The 20,553-nt window shown below is 35.5% G+C and overlaps 1 protein-coding gene across 1 annotated transcript in view; it reads left to right on the forward strand.

Moving 5' to 3' along the window:
• Xrn2 (5'-3' exoribonuclease 2) overlaps positions 1-20,553 on the forward strand; it is a 70,016-nt gene that overhangs the window by 17,561 nt on the left and 31,902 nt on the right. The window contains exons 10-23 of the mRNA XM_075962388.1: positions 610-684; positions 770-903; positions 1,000-1,057; positions 1,141-1,248; positions 3,673-3,717; positions 4,499-4,630; positions 6,890-7,008; positions 9,623-9,758; positions 10,856-10,963; positions 11,047-11,136; positions 12,166-12,238; positions 15,372-15,455; positions 17,511-17,608; positions 18,197-18,276. Of these exons, the coding sequence (XP_075818503.1) occupies positions 610-684; positions 770-903; positions 1,000-1,057; positions 1,141-1,248; positions 3,673-3,717; positions 4,499-4,630; positions 6,890-7,008; positions 9,623-9,758; positions 10,856-10,963; positions 11,047-11,136; positions 12,166-12,238; positions 15,372-15,455; positions 17,511-17,608; positions 18,197-18,276 (1,340 nt within the window). The remainder of the gene's footprint in view (positions 1-609; positions 685-769; positions 904-999; positions 1,058-1,140; positions 1,249-3,672; positions 3,718-4,498; positions 4,631-6,889; positions 7,009-9,622; positions 9,759-10,855; positions 10,964-11,046; positions 11,137-12,165; positions 12,239-15,371; positions 15,456-17,510; positions 17,609-18,196; positions 18,277-20,553) is intronic.

Below are 20,553 nucleotides of genomic sequence, written 5' to 3' on the forward strand. Positions count from 1 at the left end.
TTTATTTGAGCTTACTTGGTTGGATGAAGTTCAACCTACATGTGTTTCTATTTTAAGAACTTTGAGCTTGGAGAAAAAGTGAAAAATAAATATAATATACTATATGGTTTTGTAGTGCAGATAGAATAAATGAAGTATACATTTCTGAGAAGGGACCAGAGGAGTATACAACAAAATACTAATATTGGTTGGACATAGATGATGAAAGACAAATATGTCTTTCATACTGACGTATAAGTTAAAAATGTTTTTTTTTTTTTCTTTAGAGGGTTTTATTTTAAGGTGTGTGTGTGTTACTCTGGATCTGGAGTCATAGGTTGTTGTGAGCTTCCTGATGTGGGTGCTGGGAACTGAACTTGAGTCCACGGAAAGACTATCCATCTGTATCTGTCTCCCCAAAAGTAAAATATGCACTGCTGGTCTTTCATACCAAATACTTGCTTACTTATGGTCTAGATGTATTTATTTTTAAATAGTTTGATGGGCTTTTCAAATTTAGTACTTAAATATTAAATGAGATCTTACATTAGAAAAACCCTAAAATTTGTGTGACTAGAAAAAAAATTTCAGGGTGTAGTCTGGGCATAATCTCCACTGTCTTTCTTACAGCATGATGAACTTGCAGATAGTCTTCCTTGTGCAGAAGGGGAGTTTATCTTCCTTCGGCTGAATGTTCTTCGAGAGGTACGTTTCAGTGATTATTGGAACTGTCATTCCTCAAACATGTTCTTTTCATTGCTTTGATGTCAGCATTCTTCTTTGGTTGTAGTATCTGGAAAGAGAACTCACCATGGCCAGCTTACCATTCCCATTTGATGTGGAGAGGAGCATTGATGACTGGGTGTTCATGTGCTTCTTTGTGGGCAATGATTTCCTTCCTCACTTGCCGTCACTAGAGATTAGGTATGTGTATCTGGGATGTTCCAATGACTGTCTCAGCCTTCTTGACTTTACAGAGCCCACTGGTCCTAATGAATAATGTTTGTCTCCTGGTGGCAGGGAAGGTGCTATTGATCGTTTGGTTAACATATACAAAAACGTGGTACACAAAACTGGGGTAAGTTTATTCTTGAGTAATTTAAAAACAGAAGTATTTGGTTTTCTAGGCAGATCATTTTACATGTATTTTATCACTTACAGGGTTACCTTACAGAAAGTGGTTATGTCAATCTACAAAGAGTACAGATGATCATGTTAGCAGTTGGTGAAGTTGAAGATAGCATTTTTAAAAAGAGAAAAGATGATGAGGTAAATACATTGCAGTAGCTAAAATTACTCCTGTCTCTCATAGGCTGTGATAGACTTTTTACCTGTCTGTGTGTAATACCACTGTAATGTGTTGTCACTTACATAATCCCAAGCTTGGTACTTGATTATTTTATAAAGGCTGCGATGCTTGCTGTGTGTAACTGTGTATTGTACATTGTTTGAGTTGTATTGTAGTTTTTCTCTTCCTAATCTTATTTAGGATATAAATCTTAAACTAGCTAAAACATGGCTACCACATTTTACAGAAACTGTTTATACTCTAGAAAACTGGGTAAGGCCTAAGAGTTTGTATTCTAGGAGTCCAAGTATAGGATCTGAGTTGGATAGCGTCAGCTAGAATAGAGTGATGGAAGAATGTAGGTTTTGTGGAGGGTGGTAGCTCCCTCCACAAATTGAAACATAGAGGAAGGAACTAAAGTAAAAAAAAAAAGCACTTGGACCATTTAAGACTGACAAGTGCTTTTAGAGAAGTCCCGATTTCTATCCTAGGTAGTTTGGTGTTTGTTGAATCCATTCACTGAGATAGCAAATACTGTGAGTATAGGAGATTGGGGTGAGAGACCAGATACAAATTGAAGTTCATTTTGGATATGAGTATGAGGGGACTAAGGGTGTCTGACATGGGGATGGGCAAAATCTTGAAAATAATTTTAGAACCTTGGATGATGGGAGGAGGTACTTGAAGTTATGGTGGAATGTGAAATTCTGTGGGAGTTTGTGTAGAATGAAAGTGCCCTACGAGAGCTTGGGAAACATTTACCATTAATAAGAGGTAAAAGGAGATCCCTAAATAGAAGAAAAGCTGTAGGTTAGAGTGACTTAGTCATACTACCTAGCCCTTGGCCAGGGGTACAAAGCCTAAGGAAGCAGGTGGGCTGGAATGGCAGCAGTCTACAGTCAGAATGTTTGGAGATTGATATGTAGGGGTAGCAAAGGAGACCAGAAATGCTAAGGAGACCAGAATGGGGAAATGAGCTGATAGTAGCTTCTTCTTTTTTTAAATCTATTTATTTATTATGTATACAGTATTCTCTGTATTCTGTCTGCATGTATGCCTGCAAACCAGAAGAGGGCACCAGACCTCATCAAAGATGGTTGTGAGCCACCATGGGTTGCGGGGAACTGAACTCAGAACCTTCGGAAGGGCGAGCAGTGCTCTTAACCACTGAGCCATCTCTCCAGCCCAGATAGTAGCTTCTTAAAGAGAAAAATTCTTTTGTAAGCTAATTTTGTAAAAAACAAAAACAAAATACAAACAAAAAAACTCACATGGCTTTACTGAGCAAATAGCAAATAATAATTACATTTGTTTTTAAAACTTTGTATATCACAATTCTGTTCTTAGTTTTAGGACTTTGAATCTCTCTTATGTAATAAGAGTTGACTAAGCGACTAAGTAAGCATTCTTTCCAATTGCCTTGATATTGAGTTGTTTTTTTCCAGTATCTACTGGAACAGCTGTTTTGGAGTGTGTGTGTGTGTTTGACTATATCTTCAACACTTAACAGTGTCTTTACTTTATTACTATTTATACTTAACAAAAAATAGTATATGCTTTGTTACAGCTTGGTATAAAAAAATCCTTGCAAGAGCAGTCTTTTTCTGTGACTTTAGCAGATACTATCACATTAAATATTGATAAGTTAGCATTGAAGCAGAAAGGGTTTGATTTCTGCCTTAGTGTTTCAGACTTAATATGATTTCTGGCTGACCTATTAAGAAGATATTTTAAGCCTTGGTGTCCCTTTTGTCATATTGTTTTCTCCCTTGCCTGGAAACAGGGGAAACATCAGAATTTCAGTTTGAAACTTCTAGAAAGTATGTTTGTGGTTTTTGACACATTCATAAAAGTATTCATAGCACATAAAAGTTAAAGACCAATAAGGTTCACACCAGCAGTATGTTCTTCTGTTTATGTGTTACTACCAACCCTCTGAGTCAGATATTTATCAGATAGCAGAATGGAAGGCTTCAGAAAAGGATGCATTATGAGCTTTGGTAATCTTACTATGAGCCTAGCTATGTGCCAGTGTTTTGATTGCAAGTGATAAGGCAGCAGAAAACCAAAGTAAAACACTAAAGTAAAACTAGACAAAAATTCTGCCTTCTGGAAGCTTGCATTCTTTAGTGGAAGATGGACAACAAACACAGTCACCAACTCCACCATGTAATGTGGTAGTTTTAAATGCCATTAAGATTTAAAAACAAACAACCAAACAAACAAACAACAACAGCAGTTGAAACTAATGGGCTAAATGTAGGTTGTCCTAGTTCAGTTAGGTTCCCATATTATTGATATTTTCCTTTAAAACTTAAATGGTCTTTCGAATCACTCCTGCTAATGTTTAACTCTGACATTTTTGTGTAATTATTTGACAGAATATGTGGATTTTATACTTTTAGGACAGTTTTAGAAGACGACAGAAAGAAAAAAGAAAGAGGATGAAGGTGAGTTTTAAATAATTGTATGGGATTGGTCATAGTTTAACTTTTTTTGAGGATGATAAATATTCCTTAGTCAAGACCATCCACCTCCAGTCTGCTGTCTTCATCTTTGTCAGATTCTGATCCTCTTAGAATGTGACCCTCTGAATTTTGTTTCTTTTTGAAATCTCCTCAGACTCCTTTGTCCCTTCGAAATTCACTTCTATCTTGGTTTTGGTCTAATTCTGCCCATCTAGAACCACCCCCTCCCCGTGTTCTAAATTCACCTATTGTGCTCTTGAGGGGTTCCTTCATTTGTACTTCTAATTACATTACTGCTTTTGTTACTCCCTTCCATTATACACGTGGCCTTCTTTGTTGGTTTTGCTCCTAGTATTGATCAGTCCTTTCTCTTAACTATGCTGCTTATTGTCTGACTGTGATAGATTCTGTCTGTAATTGCATGATGCTTTATAGTCACCTCACCCTTTTTTCTTACCAGATGGATTTTCAGACTTGTTGCCTTTACTATGTTTTATAAGAACTGAGCAGTATCTGAAACTGAAAGGGAGAAATGTTAAGTTGCTTACCATTGCATTTGGATTCACGAGCACTGTCTTAGTTAGGGTTATCATTGATATGATGAAACACCATGACCTAAAACAACTAGGAGAGGGTTTATTTCTCTCAGAGTTCCACATAAACAGTTCATCATCAAAAGTACTTATGAGGACTATTCCATTATCTTCTTTGTTTCCTGTCACTAATTGTTTTGTAATTTAATTTTACTTCTGTTTTATGTTAGAGAGATCAACCAGCTTTTACTCCTGGTGGAATATTAACACCTCATGCCTTGGGTTCAAGAAATTCCCCAGGTTGTCAAGTAGCCAGTAATCCAAGACACGCGGCCTATGAGATGAGGATGCATAGTAACTCTGTAAGTGACTTGCTTCTGTGTGGCGTTGCATGGAGAATGTTCAATTCCTTTTACAATTGTGTGTCTGTGGATTTTATTATTTTGTCTAAGGTTTTGTTTGACAGGGTTTTCCCAACATTGTCTCAGAATATTTTTAACTTTATTAAATCTATCTTTATTAAGATGAAAATCACTAAATGAAGTGAAAGAAAATGGGGTAGTCAATACAAGTTATATAAAGAGATAGCTAAATGGCATTGGTATTTCTATAATACATGGACTACAGCTGTTTGTCTCTACCCCAAAGAACTGATTGGTAAATAGTACTAAAAATGTAAAAATTTGGGGTATCCAAATGTCTTAAGGCCTAGATTAGGGGGCACAGTGGCTTTTGCTGTCTAATTTTTCCTTCCTCCTAGGAACCAGTTTGAGCTTTTGCCATCTGTTTTTTATCTTTACAAATACAAATTACCCAAATTTTGGGTAGTAATGGATACCTTAAAATATCTTTTCAGAACTGTTCCATGCCTTAATTAGACCCATGAGGATTTAGTCATTGAGGAATATCTTTTTTTTGATAGTCCAAGAAATACTGTATTTTGAAAAGCATACAATTTCTCTATGCTTTTGCTTGGGTAGTTAATATGAATGTCACCCAAATAGATAAGACTTACCTAATAATGATCATTTACTGGTTGATTAACTACTTGTGCTAGACAAGCAGAATACTAGTCAGTTATCTTTGACACACATAATTTATTTAACACTTGTTATACCATCTAAAAAGTATATCATCATCAGTGTCGGGGAAGCTCACAGAGGTTGCACTGCTCAAGGCCATGCATGCATCCAGTAGAGGCTGAACTTGGTATGTCAGACTCTTATCAGTCTGTTGGATAATGCCCCCCTCTCTCATTTTCCAAATACAAAGATACCTTTCTGTACTGATTTGTTTAGACACTGAATATGTATTTTTAAAAGAAATTATTTAATGATTATTATTGTGTTTGTGTATGATGTATGTGTGAGGGTGCTGTGAATCATTGTGCACTTATGGAAGTCATAGGGCAATTTGTAGAGTTGTTTTTCACCTTTCACAATTTTTTTTTAACAGACAGACTCTAACTATACAGTCCTGGCTGGTACTCACTGTGTAGACTAGGCTAATCTCAAACTCATAGAGTTTGTGATTAAAAGCTGTGTCTGGCCTTTTACTTTTTGATATATGTGGGTTGAACTCAGAGTCTTGTTCTGGTACAGCAAGTGCATTACTCACTGAGCTGTCTTTCTAGCCTTGGTTTATTAAATTGCTCTGAACAAAGCTGACATACGTTTTTGAAAGAAAAGTACTTTAAAGTTCTATGTGAAGTATAGCCTAACATTTTTTTAGTATGTAATGTGAACTGTGTTCATACTAAGATTTTTGTTTTAATATTATTAAAGCCTATAGAGCCTTGTGAGCTCTCATTTTTAAAGTAATTAAATTTATTTAAAACAGCTAATCTGCTGTGATTAGCAGAAGGAAAGCTTAACTATGAAAATGTTATCTATCATGACAATTTTGGTCATTTATTTTAACTATAATCGCAAAGATTTTTTTAAAATAATTAAATACTAAAATATTTAGGGTCCTGTTTTGTTCTTTGAGTTTGGTACAAAGGAAAAATAGTAACTTATCATTCAAGTTTTTTTGCAATACTAATGAAAGTCCCCACTTATATTTTATATACTTTATCTTAAAACAATACATATAAAATAATTTAACAGTTTTCAGCTAAAGTCTTTGCTGCTTTCCAGAGTGGTTGGGTATGGCTTACTATTTGATGGCACTCTCACAAGCTTTGTTTGATGTGTGTAATTGTTATGTATTACAGATAATATGTACCATGTATTTGATTTTCCATTCAGAGGGTTTTTATATAACTTTATTGTTTGATAGTAGAGATTAATTGTAAATTCATAATGTAGGAAACTACCAAAAGAAATCAAGACTCAAGCTGAATAATTTTTTTATGTTTGTTAAACTATTATTTTTTTAAACATGTTTTGTCTTAATAATTTTTTGGAATTCGAACATAGAAAGCTTGGTACTTTGTTGGATTTCTTGGGAAGGGAACTGGTGTGGGAGAAGGTCAGTCTCGTCTTTCTAGATACGTTTGCTCTCTGTTTAATAGTTTTGAAAATTATCACCATGAAACTCTTAAGTGGTAGATATTTGCTTATATCTTCTTGTGTAAAATGAATAATGCAGTCCTTCTGTAATGTCATAATTGTCTGCAGAGTCCCTCAGTATCTCCTAATACAAGTTTTGCATCTGATGGCTCCCCATCTCCACTAGCAGGATATAAGAGAAAAGCAGAAGACAGTGACAGTGAGCCAGAGCCAGAGGATAACATCAGGTAAAGTCATTTTTTTTTTTTGGTAGCATTTTGTTAGCAAATTGCTGAAATAGATGTGGTCTAATTAATGCTATTTAGCTTAGAGCAGCAATGCCTTCAGATACTTGCCTGTGATCTTTTTATCCATCAGTAATTAATGTGGAGAGTTAGAATAGTCACTAATTCCACAGAGATGTGTAAGCTGTTGCTGTTAAACCCAAGTATCTAGATTAGTATGCAGGCAGCTTTCTGTCTTCCAAGCCACTTTCCCCTCTGAGACCAAGCGCTAGATTGGCTAGTCACGAATATTTAGCTCCAATAATGTGATCTGAATGTTACTGTTTAGAAATTAAATTTTCAAGTTGCTTAGCCTAGAAAGTTGAGATACATTTTGACAATAACATAGTTTGCTTTAGTGTTCTCAACTGAAAAGGTTGCTCTTCAAAACGAAATGTGCAGAAGTCATTTTAAGATATAAATATGTATTTTAAAAAAGAACTATAGAATTGCATATGTACAATTTTGTTTCATGGCAGAGAAGTTTTCTTCCTTTTAACTGCATACTTAAATTTTATAGTGAGAAGCTTTGATTCTGTAATTGGTTCAGAGGCTGGACTTGGAGTCATTATGTAAAAAGATTACTAGCCTCTCCTATACCCAAGTCCAGATTACCCTGTGCTCTCTTTACAAAAGGCCAACAATTCTAAACATTGTAGCTCACTAAGAATTTAGGAAAATGGTGTCTTTCAAAGTCCAGCAAGGCAAACTTCTTGCACAGGAGATAGAATGTGGGTATTCTTATTTATGATTAAGAACTTCATGTGTATGTCATATATGACTTGACTTTCCTAGAATCCTTTAATCAATGGGGATCAATGGGGAAAAATTAGATCAATGAATTGCCATGAGATAAACATTTAATTAACATATCTCTGGTCTTTGCCCTATCACTTTGGGTTTTCATCCTAGAAGTTTTCTTTTATATGTATTTATGTGTTTTAGCCTGAATGTATGTCTTTGTTCCATGTGTGTGCCTGGTACCTGGAGAGGCAAGAAGAGAATTTCAGATACCCTGAAATTGGAGTTACAGATAGTGGTTGGGTGCTGGGATGTGAACCCCAGTCTTCTGGAAGAGCAGACAGTGCTCTTAACCTCTGAGCTCTCTCTCCTCTGAACTGTCTCCCCAATTCCCCGCCCCCTTTCTTTTTTTAAACACAAGGCACTGAGTAGTCTAAGTTTGTGTGGAAATTGCTTTGTAGACCAGGCTACTCTTGAGCTGACAGAGATGTGCCTGCTTCTGCCATTGAGTGCTAAGATGCATGTGCCATCTTACCCAGCTATATTGCTTTTTGTTTATCACATAGCCATCATGATAAACATTAGGTTAATAGGTAACTTGATTTGTTCAGTAATTTATTATTTAATGGGTGCCAGGGTTATTCAAAGCTTCTATCAAGAAATGGTTAGGGCTTTTATCATTTGTTTCATTTATACTGTTATGTAAAACAGTAGAGTAGAGGCCATTTCTTCTAGTTCTAAGAGACTTTTTGTTTTTGGTAGATAGTTTGGGAAGATGGTGTTTTCTCCAAAGTTATTTTGTAAAAGTCTGACATACGTTAATGGAGAAGGACTTGATGTTCTTGGTCTCCCTTGATTTTTTTTTGAAAGTGTTCTTTAGTTTTTTTCTTGTTCCTTGAATAACATATTTAAATCTTTGAAAGAATAAAGATACAAAACAAAACACAATTTTTTGGGAGTGAAAATTGTTTGTGGGCCTGGGGAGAGATAGATGAGGGCTTAAGATCATGGGCTGCTCCTGCAGAGGACCTGGGTTTCATTCCCAGTACGAATTTGGCAGCTAACTCCAATTCCAGGAAATCCTCGTGGTCATGAGACATGCATGTTGTGCTCAGTCATGAATGTAGGAACACACACATAAAATTTAAGATGTGATTATTTTCAATGTTATTGATATATCAGTAAATTAATTGACATGTTCTAGGTTATACCAGAACATAAGTGAGGAGAATAGGGATATGAGGGGAGGAGATGCAGAAATATATCTCTCTCTCCTAGTAAGTCATCAGAACTCTGTGTTGCAAGAGGTATGAGGTGAGCAAAGATAGTGAGTACAAGTATCACACAATCTTGCTTGCTTGCTCCCTAGATTTTTAAATATCTTTTTAACATTTAAAATACTATTTTAAAAATAACTTACTTCCTTTATATGGTTTAACATATTGTGACAAATTTGAAATATAAAATGTCTTTAATATTTTAATCTTAGAACATAGTTTTAGAATTATTAAACAATAAAAAACATGGAAAGCAGAATTATGATCGGCACAAACAAGTATCATGTATTTACTGAAAAAATGGTTATTTTCTTTTTTTGTTCAAATGTAGTTATTTAATGGCCTTACCATAATCATTATTTGGGTTTTTGATGTCTAATTATCATTGGTGCTAAAAGTAGAGCTCATCATTTTAGAAAGTTAAATGAATCTCTGTTAGTTTTTCTGTTCAGCTTCTTTAATTTCCCTTAGATATTAAATATAAATTGATTTAGATTGGAACCAGTAGACTTGCCGCAGATGTATTAATTCAACATAAACTTATTTCACCTAATTTTTAGGTTATGGGAGGCTGGTTGGAAGCAGAGATACTACAAGAACAAATTTGATGTAGATGCAGCTGATGAGAAATTCCGGCGTAAGGTTGTTCAGTCTTATGTTGAAGGACTGTGCTGGGTTCTTCGATATTATTACCAGGTACCAAAAGAATTTTTCCTTTTAAGTTTTGGCTACTCATTTTAGAAAACTAGTAATTTCTGTAGCTGTGCATAATGTTGAATATTCTTAGATAGAATCCATACTTGTTATTTAAAACTTTCTATTAAAATTTTTTTAATATTTGTAAGGACTTGGAATTTCCTTAGAAATTACTGTATCAGTAAAATTTGATTTTGTTACGTTAAAAGATTTTAGGATCAGAGTGTTTGAATTGGTCTTTAAAATGATTAAAGTTTATTGGTGTTTTGGTTTGATTGTTTAAATAGAGTTTAAAAATAACTGAGTATTTGATAGTCACTAATTAAAGAAAAGATACAGTGTAAATCATACCAATAGAAATTTGGAAGGAATTTGGTTGTACCAGCACTCCTATAGTATTTTGATTTTTATATGAAATAGAATATTGAATTTTTTGTTAATTGGTTTTATTTAATGAAAGAAGCTTGAGATTGGAAAGAAATGTCATCAAATATATTAAGGATAAATATCTTAGCCCAATTGTGTTTGTGAATATAAAATTTGATGTTAACTACTGTAGAAGGAGCTGCGGGCTGCATTCCTGCTGCCCAGCTCCTGGCCGCCAGCTAGCTTATGCCCTGAAATAACAACACACAAACTGTATTCATATAAACACTGCTTGGCCCATTTCTATTAATGTGTGTAGCACCACAAGGTGGTGACTTACCAGGGAGATTCTAGCCTACGTCCATCTTGGGTCGGAGCTTTATCGCATCTGCCCTGGAGAGCAGCGGCATGGCATCTGTCTCACTTCCTCCCAGCATTCTGTTCTGTCTACTCCACCCACCTAAGGGATGTCCTATCAAATGGGCCAAAGCAGTTTGTTTATTAACCAATGACCTTCCTCCATCAGACTACTGATTATTCAAGAAGTTTCACCATATGTTTTAGGTATAGGAACCACTGATATGAAGCAGGCAACTAAACAATATTTTGAACTCAGAAAATTAATGAGTGAAGTATATAACAGAAGGTTTGTTTTTACAAATATTATAGACTTTTTTTTATACCATGTTCATTGTTAAGAGTATTTTGCTTTTGTCAATTAATGATTTTAGGGCTGTGCTTCCTGGAAGTGGTATTATCCATTCCATTATGCACCATTTGCCTCAGACTTTGAAGGTATTGCAGACATGTCTTCTGAATTTGAGAAGGGCACAAAACCGGTAAGCCTCAAGTTGATGAAAAAAAAAATAGTAATTTGAACTGGATAATAATTTGGAGTCTTTAACCTTTCCCTCTCTTGCAGTTTAAACCATTGGAGCAACTCATGGGAGTCTTTCCAGCTGCGAGTGGTAACTTTCTACCCCCATCATGGCGGAAGCTCATGAGTGACCCTGTAAGTCTTAGTGTTCTAAAGTATGCTGGCAACCTTAGAGTTGCTTTAGCATTTCATAGTTAAATACTGAAGTACAGAAAGAATAAATTCTTCCATATATTTTTCGCTTCACAGTGTGTTACTCTGTACTTTATTTGGCTGTGAGTATTCTGTCCAGTAAATAAAACTGATCTATTTTCAGTCTTCATGTAACTTTTTTGAGACAGGGAACTTACTAGATAGTCCTGGAGTTCCCTCTGTAGATCAGGCTAGCCTTGAACTCACAGAGATCCACCTCTGATTTCCACTATCAATTAAAGTTGTAAGTCACCATGCGCTGCATAAGCATTCCAGTTTGTTTATCCCTATATAATGACTTTAAACATTCTATCTGACTTACCTAAAATTACTTTTAGGACTATTTTCCTAAGGTGAGCTCTCTGCCAACGCAAAATAGACTAGGGGACTTTCAACATGTGGCCTGCTGTGTGGCAAGGGCCTGCCCTATCTCGGTGGAACCTCCAAGATGTTAGGAATATTTTCCTTATGTGAGCTCTCTGCCGACGCAAAATACCAGTCAAGCCAAATAAGAAATATCCAAGTTTAATGGGAGTTCTGCAAGCGAACACGACCACCGGGAGGAAGGAAAAGAGACCACGTGTTCCTCTTTTGGGAGATCATTTAAATACTCTGTGGGCCTGGGGGCTGGGATAGATGCGAGGGGCTTGGGCTTGTGTTCCCAACTTAACAATTACCTCTAAGCTTATTTTTTTGTGCTAGTTAAAAAGTGAGACCCAGCCAGGGAGTAGGAAATGTTGAGTAACTAAACCCTTCAGTGACTACATGTAGCCCGTAATTAACAGTTCTGAAATTCTTTTTTTTTTTGTTTAAATAAAGTTTTTTTTTTTTTACTGCATCTCATATTAGTAACCTCATGCCTTAGCATTTAGAGAAAATATACTTCAAAATTTCTTCATTGAAGTCTGATGACTTGAACAAGAGTCTTGTGACTAGGTGTGTGACTTTTGTTTTTGTTTCTCCCCGAAATAGGATTCTAGTATAATTGACTTCTATCCTGAAGATTTTGCTATTGATTTGAATGGGAAGAAATATGCATGGCAAGGTAAAATCTAGATATTTTTGTTTACTTTTGTTGTTGTTGTTTTGTTTTTTGAGACACAGTTTCTCTATGTAGCCCTGGCTGTCCTGAAACTAGCTCTGTAGACCAGGCTGGTCTTGAAAGGTGTGCACCATCACTACCTAGTTTGTTTAAAGTTTTTAATAAAGCTGATCGATTAGTCTTGACTTAAGGATAAAAGAATTTTGGAAACCATACTCTACACTTATTTTCATAGTTACATGTGAAAGTGGATGTATCTGTTCAATACATGATCGCCAATGGTCAATAATAATTTTAACAGAACTTTCTGGTAAATAGTAACTTGTTGAAATGGGTTAAAATTGCAGGTTTAGTGTCCTTAGTGACTTTTTCTGTAGTCAGTAGTCCATTGTCTGAGAAACTGCTGAGAAAGAATCAGTCATGCCCATTTGGGGTTATACCCTGGTAACTTAAAAAAAATATATACTAGAAACTTAACACTTGAAATTCATTTATTTTGTCTGTTTTTAAATTCCTTGTATGAATAAATTTTGTAGAAAAGGCAATTTTAAGATTCATACTAAATTTGAGCTATTCTTTACTACTCCACAAATGTTGATCATTGAATATAAAACACAATTAAAAAAATCCTTGGCCAAAGACTTCTTTTAGCAAATCGTTTTGACTGTGTGTGTGTGTGTGTGTGTGTGTGTGTGTGTGTACGTGTGTACTTTTCTTGGATTCTAAGCTCAGAATTGTGAGACAGAGGGGCATATGAAACAATTAAAGACTGAAGGACTGGGATGTAGCTCAGTGGTAGATCATTTGCCTGGCATGTACAACTGACTTTGGTCCACAGCAGCCTCACAACATTCACCCTCACCCCCAATGCTTTATTTGAAAAGTTTAAGAGATTTGTGAGGGAGGTTGGGCTTTGGTTTACGTAGTAGTGATAATTTCATGTTACTTTTGGGATAATGGAAATGCATCCTACTGATTGGGGTTATGTAAAATGTTTTTGTCTCATATAAATGGATTAGAATCTCAGAAGGTTTTTGAAGGAACTTTGTGGAGGATGTTTTAATTAAGGAAAAGGAGCATAGGAAAATGGAGGGGTGATAAAAAATAAGTAAATATATTTGTGTTTATTAAATAAATCAGGTCTTGCTTAGGTTTATACTAAATAAATATATAAGCATATAGATTATTTGCCAACCTACGTTATTATAGTTATTAACAGAGAGTTTTAAACACACTTTTAAAACTTACTTGAAGTAGCTGGGCGGTGGTGGCGCAAGCCTTTAATCTCAGCACTTGGGAGGCAGAGGCAGGTGGATCTCTGTGAGTTTGAGGCTAGCCTGGTCTACAGGGCGAGTTCCAGGATAGGCTCCAAAGCTACAGAGAAACCCTGCCTTAAAAAGAAAAAAAGGAAAAGAAAAAAAAAGGAAAAATAAAAGAAAAAAATTAACTTATTGAAAGCATTGTCAGCATATTACTTGGTAATGTTTTTGCCCAGGTTGATTATATCTTAAAATGATAGAGAACTGCAGCTGGACACTTTAAAAAAAAAAACAAAACTTTTTTTTTTTGAGTGTGTGTACTTTTAACACATTATATGTAATTTAGCAGTACTGTTATAGAATAGAATTTGTTATGTATGTAATAGTTCTTTATGTTTGACTCTAGAGGAACTTTATTGAAGTGACTCTCTATCTGAGCAGAACCAGTGCCTGAGCTGGATCAGGGTGAATGTGAGGATCAGAAGAGGCAATGTGTGGACTAGAGCACAGAGAGACGAACTGTCTCACCTTTACCCAGGCAACAGCGGTGATTTGTTCCTTGGTGACTTTAGCACTGTCAGTGTTACTGCAAGTTGTTTCCTGATTGGATCCAGCTTCTGGAATTAATATTATAGAAAAGTTTTACTATAGGAAAGTCTTATAGAACTTTTTTTTTAAATCCTAAGTCAAATGGGTAGAAAATAAAGGTAAATAATGACTTGGGTATTTGTTGGTATATTTCTCCCAAGAGTGTAACTAAACAGAATTTGAATAACTCCTTTTTTTTTTCTGTTAGTAATTTTGAGGTCACTTCTTTTCTTTTTATTTATTTATTTATGGATTTTCGAGACAGGGTTTCTCTGTAGTTTTTGGTGCCTGTCCTGGAACTAGCTCTTGTAGACCAGGCTGGCCTCGAACTCACAGAGATCCACCTGCTTCTGCCTCCCAAGTGCTGGGATTAAAGGCTTGCGCCACCACCGCCAGGCCAAGGTCACTTCTTTTAGGTACTGCAAAATTTATACCAGAATTTAGTTTCTTTTTAAACTTAGATTCTTATATGGCAGTAAAATCAGATGCTTCCTTACTGAGAAAATAGTAGTATCTAAGTCTACTTTGGAAGCTTTTCATTTCTTATAATTTTCAAATACAGTGGTTTGGAGTGGTGGTTGTTTTAGAATTATTTAGTTCTATTAAACTTTTGTTGTTGCTATTTATCTTTAAGTTTTATTTGTTCATAATACGATTTTTGCTGTTCTCTAGCAGAAAATAGATATGCTTCAGTAACCTTTTTTAGTATTACAATAGGTACTGTATTAAGGATAAACTTCCCTGAAAATAATAATCTTAGGTCAAATAAAACAATACCTTTAGTTCTGCGTACTCTGGGGACCATTTTTAGCTCCATATGGACAGATAGTTCTATTTCCCAATAGCAAATTATTTAGGCAAGGCTCTAAAGAATGTTTGCATACAAATTAATCATATTAAAGTATAAACAGTGCTTTGGAAGCTTAGAAGTTAAAAAGACTTCATGTAGCCCAGAAATAGAACTTCTGAGTGTGTTAGGTAAATGACCTCATTTTTACGAAGAATCAGGAAGGACAAAAGGACAGGTCAAGCTCTAGGAAGATTAGCTGCTGTTGGCCTTAGGGCTTTAGTGAGGTGATAGCATTGTAGGTATGAAAAATAGGGGACATTTTTGGTCATTACCACCGCATATGAAAATACTTACATCTGAGTTTTGGCTACATGACAAAATAGAGTTTAATGTCTTTGTGTCAACAGAGATACTTTACTAGAATGTTCATTTGAACCTATGAAAATCTGAAATTGGGTGATTTTAATAGCCGGGTAACCAGGTTTGCTGGTTTCCCCAGGTGTTGCTCTATTGCCATTTGTGGATGAACGAAGGCTGCGAGCTGCCCTAGAAGAAGTGTACCCAGACCTCACTCCAGAAGAGAGTAAGAGTCACACTGCCACTTGGTCAATGTTGAGTGTGTGCAACATAGACTTTACATTTCTGTATAAGATGATACTTTTTTATTCTGTTTAATTTCTCATATAGAAGGCACAGATTATTGTTTTACTTCTTTGTAGCAGACATTAACTTTGCTTCTTAATCTATTATCTGTAAATTGAGTACTAAATGACAACTTTTTTATTTAAAAATATTTACTAATTTATTTTAAAAATTACTGTTCTGCTGTACTTGGTGGCACAGTCCTCTGTTATCCTAGTACTGAAGTGGGTAAAGTAGGAGGATTGCTGGAAGTTCCATGTTCATCTTGGGCTACATTATAAGACCTTCAAAAAAAATTACATTTCAAGAATATCGTTTGAGTTATTTCAAGAAAGTGGACCGAGGAAACAAGGTATTGTGCCTGATAATATATATTTCAAGCCCAAACTAGCGGAAACAGATGAAGATGGTCACTTCATACTGATTAAAGGACCATCATCAAGAGGATGTTAATATTCCCTGAATAGAAGTGCATCCAGTTTGATAAAAACAAGTACTGATAGAGATAATGTCACAGATTAACCCCAGCAATTGACAGGTAATCCTAATGCTGACAAAAATATCTAAATGAAATGACATCCTAACAACCTAAATGTCCCTCTACTGAAGAATAGATAAGGAAAATGTGGAATATTTACACAATGGAGTATTACATAGCAGAAAAAAATAATCACATCTTGAAATTTGTGGGCAAATGGATAGGTCTAGAAAGCATCATATTGAGTGAAGTAACCCGACCCAGAAAAACAAATATAATATGTACTCACTCATAAGTAGCTTTTAGACATAAAGCAAAGAAATCCAGCCTACAATTTTACAATCCCAAAGAATCTAGAAAACAAAGAGGCCCCTAAGAGAGATATACATGGATCTAAACTACATGTAAAGTAGAAAAAGACAAGATCTCCTGAGTAAATTTGGAGCATGGAGACCATGGAAGAGGTAGAAGGGGAGGGGAGAGAAAGGAAGGGGAGCAGAAAAAATGTATAGCTCAATAAAATCAGTTAAAAGAAAAATGACATCCTAGGTCAATGTACTGAGCAGATATTTATAGAACATTCATTTCATCCGAACTGCAGAATACATATACTTCTTAGCAGTCCATGGAACTATCTCTGGAATAGATCATAAAGTAGGACACAAACCAAGTCTTAATAAATACAGGGAAATGGAAATAATTACTCCTATTCTGTCTGATCTTACTGGAATAAGACTATAAATCAACAGTAAGATAAACCCTAGAGCATTCACAGACCTGTGGAGATTAAACAACACACTACTGAACAATGACTGGGTCCTTGAAGAAACTAAGAAGGAAATAAACATTCCTAGGTTAATTAAAAAAAAAGGAAGAATACCCTTTGACATTTTGATTCTTAATGACATTCACACACAAATACTCTTGCCTCTTAGGAAAGCATTATTCTTTTTCTCCATCTGCCTTCTTCCTGTTATCCTCAAAGGATTAACTTTTCTTGAAAGTAGTGGGTAAAATAAGCATTTACTCCTAGGGGGCTATTTTGAAATGTTACTCTGCATAAAAAAATAGCATTTTATAATTAATACAGAATATTTAGATTGGAAAATTGTAAAGATGAACTCAGTTTTGAAAATCTCAGTATCAAAATAACAAGTCTAAGAAACCGTTGGTTCATCTTTGTTATGATGAGGTTATTTGTCTTTCCTTAGAGAATGTTTATGACTTATGCAAGAAATTGGATACATTATAACTAAGAAAGTTTTGCCCTTTATCTTGCAATATATCCAAGTATGTCTCAGCAATAACCACTTTCATAGAGTTATTTATTCAAAAACTCATTCATATATTTTAAGAGCTACACATCACACATTTAAGTTTATCACTAATAAATTATTTTTCATAAACATTGTATTGGGATTATTTTTAGAATGCAGGTACTTTCCTTTGTTGTAGCTTTATAAAGATGGTCTTATTAGATGTAATTGCTTGACTGTGGTCCTATTCTTTTTTATTTAGACAGGAGAAATAGTCTTGGAAGTGATGTTTTGTTTGTGGGGAAACTTCATCCACTACGTGACTTCATTTTAGAGCTGTATCAGACAGGTTCCACAGAGGTACAGTACATAATTTGTAATAATTAGGAATATGTGCATGTGTGTGTGTGTTTAGGAGTTAATTTATCCTTATCTTTTTGAAGCATAAAATGTTGTGACACTTAGTGTATTTATGGTATACAACTAGCACCACTATCCTTCTGTTGAACTTTCCCATTTACCCATTCAGAAAAGTCTATGCCCAGTTGACAGTAGTAAACAACATCTCTGTGATCCCCTAAGTTAGATATTTATCTGTCTCTATGAATCTGTTTATTCTTGATACCTTATATAACTGGAATTCAACAGTGTTAATCCTCATTGTCTGCCTCGTTTCATTTTGCGTGTTAAAAGTTCATCCATATTTTAGGCATTACCAAAATGTCATTTCTTTATATGACTGAATAATGTTCAGTAAGAAGCAAATGCACAATCTGTTTATCAGCTCACCTGCTGATAGATCCTTGGTTGGTTTGTACCTTCACCTTTGGCCCTGAGTAACAGGCCTCTGAACTTACATCTTCTTAACTTAAGAGAAGTTGCACAAGTCTCTGCTGCATCCTTGTGTACCATGCATTCAGTAAAATAGAGGAATGCATTTTTCCACAGCCAGTAGATGTGCCACCTGAATTGTGTCATGGGATTCAAGGAAAGTTTTCTTTGGATGAAGAAGCCATTCTTCCAGATCAGTAAGTACCCACTTGTACATCATTGAGACAACTCAATGAATCTTAGTTAGCTTTTCCTTTTTGTCCAGTGTGAAAATTATAACAAAACTCTGTTGTACTAAAATACAGACATGGATTCCTAGTCCATCTGTAGCATTTAGTAGCTTTGTTGCCTTCTGTGGGGCTTCTGGGTACCTGAAAGTAAGGCACCTGCACAGTCAAACAGCTGTTGTCATATGCTACTACTATTTCATTGCCACTTGCTTTCTCCATTCTGTTTCTTGAACACATGGTGGAGTTTTCAGAGGTGGAATAAGAAACAGAAAAGATGATTGAAATAAATAAGCCAGATTTTTAGTTTAAAAAAAGTAACAGAAATACTCTTATTTCTTGTTTTATTTTGTAAAATACAGTTGTTTTACATCAAAATGTTATTTGCTAATTTAGTATTTTAAACATTTTTAATAGATAGTTATAACAAATAGAAAAGTTCTTTGAGATCCCCCTCTCCATCGTGTATATATATACAATGTGTGTGTGTACACAAGTATGTGCATACATTCACTTGTATAGAAAATAGATAGCTATATGGGATGCCTTCCTCATTTTCTCTCTACTTTTTTATTTTCCTTTTCCTTTTTGAGACATGGTTTCTCTGATCCTGGAGCTGGAATATTGGCTACACTGGCTATCCAACAAATACTTGGGATCCTTCTGTTTCTACTTTCTCAGCCCTGATATTTACAAGGACAGCTTGCTATGCTTAACATTTATTTATTTATTTATTTATTTATTTATTTTTATTTATTTAGTGTACAATGTTCTGTCTGTGTGTATGCCTGCAGACCAGAAGAGGGTGCCAGACCTCACTATAGATGGTTGTGAGCCACCATGTGGTTGCTGGGAATTGAACTCAGGACCTTTGGAAGAGCAAGCAATGCTCTTAACCACTGAGCCATCTCTCCAGCCCTATGCCATGGTGCTGGGGATTAGAGCTCTGGTCTTCATGCACTTTATGACTGAATCATTTCCCCAGCCTGACTGCATAATTTTCAAGAATATAAAATAGTTCTGAGATCAGAGTTTTTGGACAGCTACTCAGGGCACATATTCGGGAGGAGACTTACTAATCATTAAAGTGAGTTGAATATTTCTAAGTGATTACAATATAGTATCATCCTAGTGAGCTGTAGTGTGAGAGAGATTGATACTCTCTGCTCAGGCAGACCCCTTGAGACTTTGTCACCTCTTTCTTTCTTTCTTTCTTTCTTTCTTTCTTTCTTTCTTTCTTTCTTTCTTTCTTTCTTTCTTTCTTTCTTTCTTTCTTTCTTTCTTTCTTTTTTGGTTTTTCGAGACAGGGTTTCTCTGTGGTTTTGGAGCCTGTCCTGGAACTAGCTCTTGTAGACCAGGCCGGTCTCGAACTCACAGAGATCCGCCTGCCTCTGCCTCCCAAGTGCTGGGATTAAAGGCATGCGCTACCACCGCCTGGCCACCTCTTTCTTTCTTAATCTGTTTAATGATCTCATGTGCTTTACAGTTGTATTTCTCTGTTTTCTACTAAGATTAAATATCTTACAGTTAATTGTTGTCTGGGTTTCTGTCCTGCCTGGTTCCCATAGTCGTTAAGTCCCAAAGAAATCACACAGAGTTCTACATTAATCATAAATTGATTGGCCCATTAGCTCAGTCTTCTTATTAACTCTTATAACTTATATTAGCCCATTATTCTTGTCTATGTTAGCCTTGTGGCTCAGTACCTTATTCAGCAAGGCAGTCACATCTTGCTTCTTCTGTTGCTGGGTCAGGACTACAGACTAGGATTTTTTTCTTCCCAGAATTATGTTCTCATTGACCTGCCTCTACTTCCTGTCTGGTTGTCCCACCTATACTTCCTGCCTGGCCACTGACCAATCCATGTTTATTTAAAATATAATTGATAGAATACAGACCAATGTCCCACACCACTGACTATTAGGCTTTCTTTTCTAAATTATTTTTTTTTTAATCATGTGAGTTCTTGTCTGTGTGTGGGTATGTGCGTGTGAGTGCACATATTTGTGGAGGCCAGACAAGAGTGTCAGATTCCTCTAAAGCTGGAATTATTGGAGGTTGTGAGCCTCCTAACTGGGGTGCTGGCAACCAAACTTGGGTCCTTTAGAAGAGAGGTGTTTTAACTGCTGAGTCCCTTTGTTAATCTCTTCCTTCCCTTTTTGGATTAACTAGGGGAAGGGAGATTGTCTTTTGTTGTTCTGTTTTACAGATTTTAATATAAACTATCCATAATTGTTTTCTACTCAT

Source organism: Microtus pennsylvanicus, chromosome 2 (assembly GCF_037038515.1).
Source record: "Microtus pennsylvanicus isolate mMicPen1 chromosome 2, mMicPen1.hap1, whole genome shotgun sequence".
NCBI lineage: Eukaryota > Metazoa > Chordata > Mammalia > Rodentia > Cricetidae > Microtus > Microtus pennsylvanicus.